General features: G+C 38.0%; 1 protein-coding gene across 4 annotated transcripts in view; it reads left to right on the top strand.

The window, feature by feature from the left end:
• LOC136860994 (endoplasmic reticulum aminopeptidase 1) overlaps positions 1-14,103 on the top strand; it is a 188,147-nt gene that overhangs the window by 72,291 nt on the left and 101,753 nt on the right. For all 4 annotated transcript variants that reach the window (XM_067138794.2, XM_067138792.2, XM_067138795.2 and 1 more), the window contains 2 exons: positions 7,388-7,583; positions 11,212-11,359. In XM_067138794.2, the coding sequence (XP_066994895.2) occupies positions 7,388-7,583; positions 11,212-11,359 (344 nt within the window). The remainder of the gene's footprint in view (positions 1-7,387; positions 7,584-11,211; positions 11,360-14,103) is intronic.

Here is a 14,103-nt window from a genome sequence, read left to right as displayed (position 1 = left end):
TCGCTACGGTATTATACTGAAATTTATAATTGAATGCTTATTGTTTTAGATATATAATCCACCGAAATTCGCGATCTGACTCGTTTTCTGCGAGAATCCTCCAAAATTCCCGATCTGACTCGTTTTCTATTATTTTACAGCACGTTTCCTCCCATTTTTCAATATTCCTTTCCAACAATCGATTTCGTACTTCCCGGGCTAGGCTCAGGTATTCCTCCTGGTCAGTTGGGTCCGTAAATCTTTGCCATCTTTTCCGTTAATCATTTTTAATATGGATAAAATCCTTCAGGAGATCCGGCGTGGTGTCATATTGGGTGATTTGGCGGCACTGAACCCGCGGCCGGACTGCATTCTTAGTCATTACCCGTCCAGGAGCTGTTGCCAGCGCGGTCCGCACATTTGACGACGGTCCGGAACATTATTATTATTATTATTATTATTATTATTATTATTATTATTATTATTATTATTATTATTATTATTACTATTATTATTATTATTATTATGCGTTGCTGGAATGGCTGATGACAGGGAAAACCGGAGTATCCGGAGAAAAACCTATCCCGCCTCCGTTTTGTCCAGCACGAATGTCACATGGAGTGACCGGGATTTGAACCACGGAACCCAGCTTTGAGAGGCCGGAGCGGTGCCGCCTGAGCAACGGAGGATCCTTATAAGTACATTAATAACAGTAAAATCAATTGGTCTCACCTCCTTCTACACCCCACCACCGTTAAGTTTATTTACCGCCACCCCCCCCCCCCCCCCCCAAAATTAAAAGAAGGCTTGTTTCTTTATGTTTAAGGGAGATTCCAAACACCAATGTTCACGTCTATTACCTTCAGTTTTGAGATATAAGTATCCCCATAAAAGTAATTTACTTTTTTCACTTCATTTCACACTACTCCCCCCCCCCCCCCACAAGTGAAATTTCCCGAAAAAAAATACTTGTTTCTTTAATAGTAAAGGATCTTCTAAATACCAATTATCACGACTCTAACTTCTTCAGTTTTTGATTTATGTGTCCTCATGAAAGGAATTCAACTCCTTTACACTTCCGCCCTCCAAGATGGTTTCCCGCCCAAAACGCGTTTTTCTTTGTTTTTAAAGGAGATCCAAATACGAATTTTCACATCTGTAATAACTTTAGTTTTTATTAGATGTATGTATTCTCATACAATTAAGCCAATTAATTTTTCAATTCTTTCACACCCCCCCTCCCCCCGCTTCATTGGATTTTTAGAGAATACATGTATTTTTACTTTTAAAGCAGATTGAAAATATCAAATTTCACGTCTGTAAAATCTGCATTTTTGATATATCAGTAGCCTAATTAAAAGAATTCAACACCATTTTCAGTCACTTTTACCCCCCCTCCACCCAGGTGATATTTCCGAAAACTAAAAATACACGTTTCTTTATGTTTAATAGAGATAAAAAATACCATTTTTCACTTCTTTAACATATTAAGTTTTTTAGATATACTGTAAACATTCTCATTTCAAAATTTCACCCCTTTTGAGTTCCCCTTAAGTGGAGTTTCCAAAAACAAATCACCTATGTTTCTTTACATTTACAGGAGATTCCAAACACCCACTTTTTACGTTTGTAACATTTTACGATTCCAAGATATTCTGTAGATATAGTCTTTCAAAAAATTCACCCCAATTTGTCACTCCTGTTTAACCGCCATTAATTGGATTTTTCAAAAACTAAAAAATACGTGTTTCTTTATTTTTAAAGGAGATCCCATATACAAATTTTCAGTTCTGTAATATCTTTCGTTTCTGAGATATATGTATCCTCATTAAAGGCATTCAACCCATTTTTCCCCCTTTTACACCTCTCCTATTGGGATTTACAGGAAACAAAAAAAAAAAAAAAAAAATGTGTTCCTTTATTTTTAGAGGAGATTCTAACTACCAATTTTTACATCTGTAAATTTTAAAGTTTTAAGATGTAGACACACTCATTTTAAAAAATTCAGCCTCCCCCTTTTCACCCCCAATATTTGGATTTTCCAAAAACAAAAAAAATACGTGTTTCCTTACTTTTAAGGTAGATCCCAAATACCAATTTTCAAGTCTGTAATATCTTCAGGTTCTGAAATATAAGTAGACTCATGAAAAGCATTCGACCCCTTCTTCAACCTTTTCTCCCCTTCTTATTAGGATTTTCCGAAAACAAAATATACGTGTTTCTTTATTTTTAAAGGAGATTCTAAATACCAATTTTCACATCTATAACCTTTAAAAGTTTTGAGATATAGATACACTCATTTTAAAATATTACCCCCTTTTCACCCCCTCCCTTAATTGGATTTTCCAGAAACAAAAAATATGTGTTTCTTTATTTTTAAAGGAGATCCCAAACACCGATTTTCAGGTCTGTAATATCTCCAGTTTCTGAGATATAAGTAGCTTCATTAAAGGCATTCAACCCTTTTTCCACCCCTTTTCACTCCTCCTATTGCGATTTTCCGAAAACAAAAAAATACATGTTTCTTTATTTTTAATGAAGATTCTAAATACCAATTTTTACATCTGCAAACTTTAAAAGTTTGGAGATATAGATTCACTTATTTTAAAAATTCACCCCCTTTTCACTCTCCCATTAATTGGATTTTCCAAAAACAAAAAAATACGTGTTTCTTTATTTTTAAAAGAGATCAAAAGTACCAATTTTCAGGTCTGTAATATCTTCAGTTTCTGAGATATAAGTACCGGTATCCTGATTGAAGGCATTCAACCCATTTTTCCCCATTTTCACCCTTTTTCACCCCTCCTATTGGGGTTTTCAGAAAACAAAAAAATACGTGTATCCTTATTTTAAAAGAAGATTCTAAATACCAATGTTTACATCTGTAAACTTTTAAAGTTTTGAGATATAGATACACTCTTTTTAAAATTTCACCCCCTTCTCACCCCCTTAGCGACGGAATATAAAAAAATCCTCTCTTAGTGCTATTTTTTTTGCTAGTTGTTTTACGTCGCACCGACACAGATAGGTCTTATGGTGACGATGGGACAGGGAAGGGCTAGGAGTGGGAAGGAAGCGGCCGTGGCCTTAATTAAGGTACAGCCCCAGCATTTGCCTGGTGTGAAAATGGGAAACCACGGAAAACCATTTTCAGGGCTGCCGACAGTGGGGTTCGAACCTACTATCTCCCGAATACTGGATACTGGGCGCACTTAAGCGACTGCAGCTATCGAGCTCGGTCCTCTCTTAGTGAGCACCTACATCTTAATATGAATATATCCCCAAAATTTCATTTCTTTATGTCCAGTAGTTTTGGCTCGGCGATGATGAATCAGTCAGTCAGTCAGGACAAGTTATTTTATATGTATAGATAGATGTATAGAAAAATCGATATGTAGTGCTTTTAAAAGAAGTATTATCTACCTAATTATGAATTTACATTAACATGTTAATTAAATTTAATGAAAAAATGGAATTAAATATTTCACCAACAAAAATTTATTTTGGAAAAACTATTAACTTTATATGAAAGAAATGTTCGTGATATCTCTACTTTTATGTACGTGACATTCCCATAAAGTTTTGGGAAAATCCATGCATTAGGTAAAAATATTTTTTTTATCTCTGGAGTGTTGCCTTAACAGCATTGATGAAATGAAATGTTGTATGGCTTTTAGTGCCAGGATATCCCAGGATCGGTTCGGCTCGCCAGGTGCAGGTCTTTTTATTTGACCCCCGTAGGCGACCTGCGCATCGTGATGAGGATGAAATGGTGATGAAGACAACACATACACCCAGCCCCCGTGCCATTGGAATTAACCAATTAAGGTTAAAATCCCCGACCCGGGCGGGAATCGAACCCAGGACCCTCTGAACTGAAGGCCAGTACGCTGACCGTTCAGCCAACGAGTTGGACACAGCATTGATGTTTGGTATTGATAGTTGAGGGATTTCTTCAGTGAATAATCATCATGAGTTGTTTTGCTCATTGCTGAACATCGAGACCTCATAAATCTATCATTTCTGTGTTGCAACCTTGACGAGATGCCTCTATTCAGAGCGGTTTTCATCTTTCCTTAACATGATCTGAAGAGGTGGGCCAGTGATCTTCTTCGCCTGATTTAACCATCTACTTGCTGTTCTTTCTTGTGGTCTACTGTCTTCAACACTGCCTTGCAAAATGGTCTTTTCTAAGTTCTCTTCTGAAAATTTGGCTGAAGAACTGGAGGTAACACTCACTCACACAGGAATATAGTTCTTGATGCTCGGTTCATTCAGAATGGAAACATTGGTTCTTCTTTCCATCCAGGGCACACGCAGCATTCTCCACCAACACCACATCTCAAAGGCATCAATTTGACTTTTGTCTCTAGCATTCACAGTCCAGGTCTCACAGACACAGACAGGACTTCGGCAAAGATAGGATAGGAAAGGGCTAGGGCAGGGAAGAAAGCAACCAACCACGGCCTTAATTAAAGTACATCTCCAACATTTTCCTGGTGTGAAAATGTCAAACCATGGAAAAACATTTTCAGGATGACCAACAGTGGGGTTCGAATCCATCCTTTCCCAAATGCAATCTCACAGCTTCGTGGCCCAAACTGCACAACCAACTTGCTTGTTGTCAATCAAGATCCCCTCAAACTAACTTTACTAGCATTCTTCCACTTTCTTCATTTTGACCAGCAAATAGCCTATACCATAATAGAAATGTTGGATGTTTTGATATGACGAGAAGATAGATGTCATGTTCTTCTTTGTGTGAGTGAACTTTTTTTTTATAAAAGTCTGCATACACATCAAATAGCTTTTGTGAACAGAAGGTGAAAACAGTGTTCTTTTATGCAGAAACAAAGAGTGTAGCTTGAATTCAGAAAAATTTTCATGATCGTTTTGGTACCCAGTGGGCTCCTTGCCAGCAAACGGTGTATAGACTGGCCAACCAATTTGAAACAGAAGGCAAAATCATGGAGAGAAAATAGCCCTGTCTCAAGCAGGTCTGCTGGAGAATATTGCTGCTATGAGAGTGCTTGGAGCTCTTCTAAATCCAACAGAACAACCTGTGTTCAGCTGGGCATCTCTCGGCAGTTAATTGAGGGAATACTGAAGTCTGAGCTTGACCATTTACCCTACAAAAAGACAACAGCTCATAAACAAATGACACTTGACAAGTAACAGCGAGTACAGTTTGCTGCATGTGCTACTGCAGAAAGTGATCCTGTACTGCACAACACATCATTCAGTCATGAGTCAGTTCTATGCCCGCTCTACAACATGCAGATGTTCACGTGAGTTTTAAAACAAACCTACTCTAAGTTAAATCAGTGCAAACATTGATAGAAATTAGTAAAAATAAATGGTTACTTTTAGTCAGTGAGATAAATAAGGAAGGCTGAAGAAGTAGAAACTGCCAAATCTACTTGTGATCCTGTAAAACACAAAACTAGTACAAAAAATTCACTTAGTGAAAAGGATCACGAAACTAAGACTGATGATTCATGGGTTCAAAAGGAAATAGACTCTGATAATTACTGGGCAGAGCATTGGACACTTATGAAAAAAAAAAGCTTCTATGAGAGAAAGGAGTGGATAGTGACAACAAGGGTATATCGGTGTGTATGTTAGAAGTGTGGAAGGTGCTGTGATAGCACCTACATGGTGATTACTCACACCCTTTCTCCCAGAAAAAAAAAAAAGCACTGCTGAAATGAATTCAGGATCAACAAAATTAGAAAATGCCTGAAAAAGATTTTTAATTAGCAGGAAATGAGTGTGATAGTTCAGTGTCATCCTTTCTCAGTAAATTAAAAAGTTAATATCTGCTTTGGTACTACCGTACTTCATTTCTTATTTTTCCATCCATTTTCCATATTAGTTATAATCCTGCCCACAGTAAACTTTCAAGAAACTAGAAATCATATGATTATGATCAGTGTTCGATTTCTAGAAAGAGAGGTGCCGAAACTGTAACCTTCCGGGCAGTATGGGGAGTATTCCAAATTACTGGCCTCAAATAGAAAGAAATCTTTGGTTGTACAAAAACATACATATTTTATTTAATTCCAAATTTTATTTTGCAAATTAAATACGAAAAAATGTGTTGTAGTAAAGTAATAAAAGCAATAAAAAGTACAGTTACATGATTGTTTAAGTTGTCTGCCCATCCTAAAAGACCGTTCAAAACTTCAACATGTTTTCATCACACTTCTTGTTTCTTGAACTCTCCTTACTCTTGACAGCTATTGCTGAATGTTGTCCAGACACAAGTCAAGAGTCAACATACTTAGCCGGATTAAAGAGCCAAAGAGGAAGTCCAGTGATCTTTACAATCTATCTATCTACTAAAGTTTTCATTCCCCACCATGATGGGGTGGGGCAGGCCACCTCTCTGGCCAGGAAATGAAGACTTTGAGTGGGAGTAAAGGATATGTAGGATGGGTAAGGAGTGATTTGAAGAGTAGTGCGAGGTGGTCTGGGCGTTAGCTTCTTAGCTGAGGGAATAGTTTTTATTAAGTTACAAATATGGGGACAAAGGACATGATGAACTTATTTCATATTAACATGGACAAGACATATACATTTTGGATTTTCATACATAGATTATTATTACAACACTATTTTGATAGAATTTCTCTGGGTGTATGTGATGTAAAACGTATAATATTGAGTGTAGTAGAGGAGGAGAAAACATTTAACATTTAGCATAGTAGCTGGATGTGTACACAGTTTTTTCCCCGATACAACAAAAGTACAAATTATAGTGATTTGATGGAATGTTGTTATAGTATTTGTAATACCAGAAACGGATGATTGATGAGTTGAACATACATAAAGGAGTCACATTGTACATGAAATTAATATAAGAAGGGGTGATGCTAACTAGGGCTCACTCGCAAGATTATACTTGTTGCTGTTGTTGCTATTGTTGTTGAGGGTGATAAGGGAACAGGGAGGAAATCCAGGGTGAGGGTCCTATCACAGGCCCTGGTCGGCCACCACCCTCGGATGGGGGAAGGGAACAAGAGAGGTAAAGAGGGTACTGGATGAAAAATGGGGAAGGAGGGGGTGGGCCGTTAAGGAGTTGGGTTAGCGGAAGATGGGCTCGGTTGAGGGCGCGAAGGACGGCTCACTGGAAGTGGTTGATCTTTACAAACAACAGGCAACTGTTGCAATATTCAGTGACGATCTCAATGGTGTGATAATGAGGTTCATCTGTGAGAAACCCTTTTCGCATTCACTCGACAATATTAAATAAATATTTTAAAATATCATTTAAAAAATTCCTAAAAGAAAGGTACTGGAATGTTGCTCTGGCACGTTCAGCCTCAAATCGAGCCCTGATTATGATGATGATCATCGTCCTCATCATTTTTCTCAAAAGTTTTCTCTTATTTTACTCTACTTGCAGGTGGTGTCAGTGTACAAGGTTTTGCCCAGGCTGCTGATCTATCCAAAGCACAAGCAATAGTCAACTACCTGGCAGTAGGAATTAACTATTTGGAGAGGTACTTGGGTGTGGCCTTTCCGCTCCCCCAGATGAATGTCATATTTCTACCAGACACTTCAGCTCCATCTGAAGACTACTGGGGTCTGTTGATGGCAGGGTGAGTTATCTTTATAAAGATCTTAAAATTCCAGTAAAATTTCCTCTTGATTCTGATCACTGTTTGATATAGTAATGTAATTCTTAGACTGTATATACAGAAGATCCTCTCATATCCAACCACTCTGTTGTCAGAACATGAAGGTGAGAAATCAATTCTCATTGTTTTTCAGTCTCAACTAAATAGGAAACACTGAGCTACTGACGGACGTCCAGTGCACTTCAGTGTAACCAATTTTGTATGTATGCATGTTAAACAGTCCATTACTGTAATACATCATTTGGGGTAAACAGTGCCCTTTTTGTACTTTAACATTCCGGCTCCATGGCTAAATGGTTAGCATGCTGGTATTTGGTCCAAGGGGCCCTGAGTTTGATTTCTGGCCAGTTTGTGGATTTTAACTTTCATTAGTTAATTACTCTGGCTTGGGGGTGCTGGGTGTTTGTGCCGTCTTCAGCATTATAATTCATATTAGGTAGGGCCCCATCCTCCCAGATGTGCAGGTCACCTATTTGATGTCGACTCAAAAAACCTGCACTAGGCCTCTCCAGAGACCACACGTCATTATTATTACCTACCTTGACATTTGGTAGTATTTTACAGTGCAGTTTTCTTAAGTGATAGTGTTCACTCTAATGTGTTTTTTATGTACACTACGACATAAATTAGGAGTTCTACAACAGCTGAACAATGATGAGTCCATTCTAAAACTATCTTCAGAATTAGAAGAAGGTGTTACAACAGTTAAGGACTGGAAAAATCCCAGATATGACAATGAAGCATTTTCAGTTGCCTTGCTATGGTAATGAAGTGGACCATGCAGCCAGCAACTCAATGTCGAGTTATAGTTTATTATTTTCATGTCCGTATTGATGAATCTCACAATTATATAATGGGGACAAATCCCCATTATATAATTGTCAATGTTGAGTGTCGGGCGACCTAATAACCTGACTTGTTAAGGAAACCAATGGCTTCAGTTGGATGAGTTCCCTCAGAAGGGTGTTGGTCTCTCAGTAAAGGATATGTTGCTGGAAACCCTCCGGTAGTGTCTATTCTCCATGTCAGGGGCAGCTACCAAAGCCATCTGTTCCCTGTGTTAACGGTGGTATGTTACATAATAACATTCTCCAAAGCCGGATTGACTTGGCGTGGGAAACAGGAGTCAAACTTCCCCATCATGAATAGAAGAAAGAGAAAAAGCCCTCAGTACCCTGCACTGAAGGGTAAGATAATGCCAGGGGACCTCAGCAATGTTAGAAAAGGGAACAATATTGTAGGACAGGCTACTCCTTAAATTACACCAGTAGAATAGCAACCTGTAACCTTTACTGGTCAACTGTCGGACCGGCCTCAACATTGTATTTTTCTCCAGTTGGTCATATGTTGGGCTGATCTCGACATCTGATTTAGATCATCTTTACAATGAATTTTCCCACTGCTGTGCTCTAACACTATTTGAATTAACTTCTCCAAGGAGTAAAGAAACTTCCATCAATATGTACCAGTGCATTAGGTTGAATTTCAAAGAAAAATAATATAAATTGCAAACACCTTTTCGTGTATATTTGTGTATACAGTAAACGTCATGATGCCTACCTCAGCGCAACATCTGATTTAGGTTATCTTTATGACAAAATTGCACACTACTGCACTCTAGTAATATCTTAGTTAACTTCTGCAAGGGGTAAAGGATCTTTTGTCGATGTATGTCAGTGCATTAGGTTGAATTTGAATGAGAAATCATATAAATTGTAAGTGCTCTTTAATGTATATTTGTGTACTCAGAAAATGATCCTGGACCCATACATCATTCATTTACAGTGAAGAATACTGGTTCCCAGACCATAATTCATTTACCTTAACAGGCAACACCAAGGACTGTGCGGTGTGCAAAAACAGGAAAATCAAATATGGCCACCATGAGAGTGTATATTTTTATTACCTGTGAAAAGAAAACAGGACTACATCCAAGTGTTTGTTTTGATCTGTACGATAACAAGGTTAAATACAAGGCCAAGGATTAAAGCAATAGGTGTGAGAGATATCCAAAAGCAATTTCACAAATAGTGTTAAAGCTAATCATTCATTTTGGAACTGAATGAAGTACTGTAATTGTGTAAACCTTCCTAACTTGTGCACTTTCAAAATAACTTATAGTCAGCTGAACAAACATTCCTTAATTAAATATGACTGTTAAAGGTTAGTATACAAACTCTTCTAGGAGAAACAAGATTAGTAGAACTAGATGCAAGTCGGACATAGTGAGGCAATTAGGAGAATCCATTATAGAAATATAAAATGGATTCCTCTTTAGCTGCTATGCTCATATGAAAGAACCCTATGGAGTTTGTTTTCTGCTCAACAAAACAGTGAGGGAAAATATTGTCCAAATTGTTGGAGTATCAGAGAGAAATGCAATAATAAAGTTGAGAATGAGTAGTATAACTTTAATTCTGATCCAGATATATGCTTCAACTGATGCAACACCTGATGCATATTCTATGACCTCGTAGATGATACTCTAGACAGCTACAAATCACAGATGAATTTTGTAACTGGAGACTTAAATAGTTGAGTCAGACACAGAGGAGACAGTGAGGAAACCCTTATCTGGATATAGACTGAGGAAAGATAGAGACAGACTTCTCCTCTTTGCTTTTGGACAAAGAATAAAAATTGTCAATTCTTATTTCAGAAAAAGACAAAACAAAAAGTATACATGGATGTTTCTCCAGGAGGACAAACTAAAAATGAAATAGATTTTACATTAGCACTACAATACTTCCATAGTTGAATGTCATGTTACTACTCATGCAGGTAATGTATTGTCATTATTAAGTAGATTAACGTTGTGAAAATATTACAGAATGATATTACTAGTATTTAAAATGGCACTAACTATATTTTTCAAAATAATATATGCAGATAAAGCAAAAAGAATATAAAATGGGAAAGTTAAACACAATACAGATAAAATGTGAAAATTGTTCCAATGATGGACAAAAGTTGTAAAAAAAAAAGTCATGGAAGATACATGTATGAACAAGAATTTGTTCTCATAAATACATGAAATTTGTCATATTCAGCAACATAAAAACTATTTTACTTCATTCAAAACTTTTCATAAACAAAATTTCACATGGATTTTACTACCAGAGAAGAGAAAAAGGATCCTTTCTATATACAGAACTGAAACTAGTAGCAGACATTTTACTCAGTAAATTATTTTCTATCCTAGGTCCTAGTGGGGGTTTGATCTTTATTTCTTTTTTGCACTTTCCACATGATTTGTTGGAGATTCCCTCTCTGCTCTATAGAACGAAACTCTGGTTTTGATGGTTTTGCTAAAACAGATAGTGATATCCACTGCTCTCAGACGAGCACATGTATGTTGCAAAATTATTTTTGTGCTTTAGTGTAAGTTACCTATGGAAAAATGGGAACAAATGCTCACTCAACCACATCTCTATTATTCTAGTCTCCAGCAACTTTGAACTGTTACTATTATTACTAGCTTTAGTTCCACCTGTAATAACAGTGTAATTATCTTTGTATACACACTTTACTATAATATTTATTTTCTTTTAAGAGAGCAGGTGATATTTATTTTATGATTGGCTTTCAGGGATAATTTTCAGGCCCCAGTCTATCTGCTTCAACAGTGGTTTGGTCATCTTGTCACACCTGATGAAGGGGTAGCTGAGAACTTGACCACAGCGCTTGCTCAGTATCATGCCTTCATATGTCCTATGGAAGTCATTGAACAATGTGAGGTAAGAAAAACAATTAATTAAATAGAATTGATTGAATCACTTTTTGTGTGTGTGTGTCAGAAGACTTGGTCAGCAGGTTACTGCCATTATTTTATTACACTGCCTGACAAAAAATGTTAAGCAACCAGAAGAAGTAGTTGAAATTGAATGAAACTACATATACTGAAACACCATATGCCTTTATTGAACTGATTACACTATGGGGTGAAAGAGACAAGGCCATTGGCAGTTACAGGTGGAATGTTGGCGCCAGATCAGTAGAGAGTCGCACCCCCACCCCCACCCCTGGCCGCAATGCATGCCCTCATGCAGTTTGGAATGGTGTCAGACAGCCTTTGGACCCTCTCTTGAGGCAAGTTCATCCACAGTTGTTGCAGCTGTCCCTCCAGGTCCCGCAGGTTGGTACTGGGACGGAGTCCCCTTCTAATGTCATCCCACACGTCTGTCGAGGCACTATTAGAGGTGACCTCAACGCATATCCTATGGCTCCCCACACCGTGATGCCAGGGATTACACCTGTGTGTCTTTCCACAATATGGGCAGGATCTGCCCTCTGCCCTCGACTCCGCCAAACCTTCACATGATGGTCATCGGAGGTTATGGAGAGGCGAGACTCGTCACTGAACATGATGTGATGCCAGTCATCCTCTGTCCATGCCTCCTGGGTAAGGCAGCACTCCAAACACAAGCGTTGATTTTCTGGTATCAATGGCAACCGAAGCATGGGGCGGTAGGACTCCAATCCGGCGGATGCGAATCGTCGAGACACTGTGCGGGAACTCACAGGATGTTGTAGAGTCTCCAGTACATGTTTGAAGATTCTGCAATGCTTGGCACACCATATGATGGTCCTGCCTCGGGGTGGTGTTTCTTAGCATAGATATCAAGGATAATTAAATAAAAAACCACCTATTCAATACTTTCCACGTTTAATGTGGTTATTATCTACATGATTTTATGTAGACTCATTTGGTCAGGTACATGTTTCACCCATTATTTTGGGCATCTTCAGCCTGTAAACAACCTTTAGGTCAAGGTTTGGGACCTTTTTAACTAATATAAACATACTAATATATACACTATATACAACATATACATTATATACAATATATACAAACATAAGTCAATACAGTAAAGTTTTTTGGTCCTAATCTATTTAATATGGAAAATGTCCAAAACTAAAATGGATCTTCTTTTCGGTGAAGAGGATTGCAAATCGGGGTTTATGTGACCCCTATATCATATTAAGTACTTGACGTATCGTGTCTGGTGACAGGATGTGTCGTCAACAATAAGTGGAGATTTGAACTGATTGTAGGTTGGTCAAGATTGAAAATATAAATTTAAATTGAATGTGTTTTAACTTGGCAGTTCTGGTTAACTTAAAATGTTCAAAACTAAAAATAAAATGAAACGGATCTTCTTTTTTCTTCTTGAGAAGGGGTGATATTAAAACTGGAGCTTGTTTGACCCACGATTTTCATTTTCATGTTCTTGACGTAACTAATATTTAAATGTGTTGTCGTGTACAAGTGGAGATTCAAAAGCCGATTGTTGTAGGTAGACTGGTCAAAAACGTTGTGAATGAAACTGTTAGCGTCTTGACTTTGGGTCTCATGTAACGTCAAGGAATTGACAAGAGTACAATATTTAGCTGTTTCATAGTTTTAGGCTGCTGCTTAATTGGGAAGAGACATCCTAGACACTTGATACAGTCTTGTAATGTGGTGTTTCTTGGTCGACCCGAACCTGCACAACGTGATTGGATGCCCTCACGTACACACTGAGTCCAACATGGGGCCACTGTGACATCTGAATCCCTCACATGCCTGGCAATTGCATGGTACAACCAACCAGCCTCATGCAGTCCCAAAATGCAGCCTCTGTCAAGTGCTCTCAGTTGGTGAATAGGCTGTCTAATGTGTCTGCGAGGCATTGTGGGTGCTTTGTACTGTACACAGTCCTCTCTGCACTGTCTGCCTCACAGCAGTTGACTGGTAACAGCTTATCAACAACAGGATGGTGCACTCTGGTGGGCATTCTACAAATTACAGATCTTTGTAAATCTAATAATTTACTCCCACATCAATGATATACATATATATAGCGAAATAGGATAATATTGGATCACTTCTTCTAGGTGCTTAACTTTTTTTTTGTCAGGAAGTATACAGTATATAAAGTACATATTTTTTAAAATAACTGTTAGGTTCTTCAGTCTGCTGAACTGATTTTTGAATAAATAAATGTATAAACTACCTGGAAAAAAATGTATAGTAATAGAAACAACTTAATTAAAATAACTATAATACAAGTTACCATAAGTTTTCTTTTTTAGGTAGTTTCAATAATTGGTTTCCGCTGACTGAAGAACATAACAGTTATAAATTAATGGAGTCAAAACTGAAAAGTGATGGCTCCAGATATCACAAATTATTTTTTTTAGGTAAGGTAAAGTGTCTTTTAGGCCTGGTGGTGAATGAAGGCGCCGGCCCCATGGTGTAGGGGTAGTGTGCCTGCCTTGTACCCGGAGGCCCCGGGTTCGATTCCCGGCCAGGTCAGGGATTTTTACCTGGATCTGAGGGCTGGTTCGAGGTCCACTCAGCCTACGTGATTAGAATTGAGGAGCTATCTGACGGTGAGATAGTGGCCCCATTCTACAATGCCAAGAGGATTCATTGTGCTGACAACACGACACCTTGCAATCTGCAGGCCTTAGTGCTGAGCAGTGGTCGCTTGGTAGG

Source organism: Anabrus simplex, chromosome 1 (assembly GCF_040414725.1).
Source record: "Anabrus simplex isolate iqAnaSimp1 chromosome 1, ASM4041472v1, whole genome shotgun sequence".
Lineage (NCBI taxonomy): Eukaryota > Metazoa > Arthropoda > Insecta > Orthoptera > Tettigoniidae > Anabrus > Anabrus simplex.
This window is presented reverse-complemented; position numbering and strand designations above follow the sequence as displayed.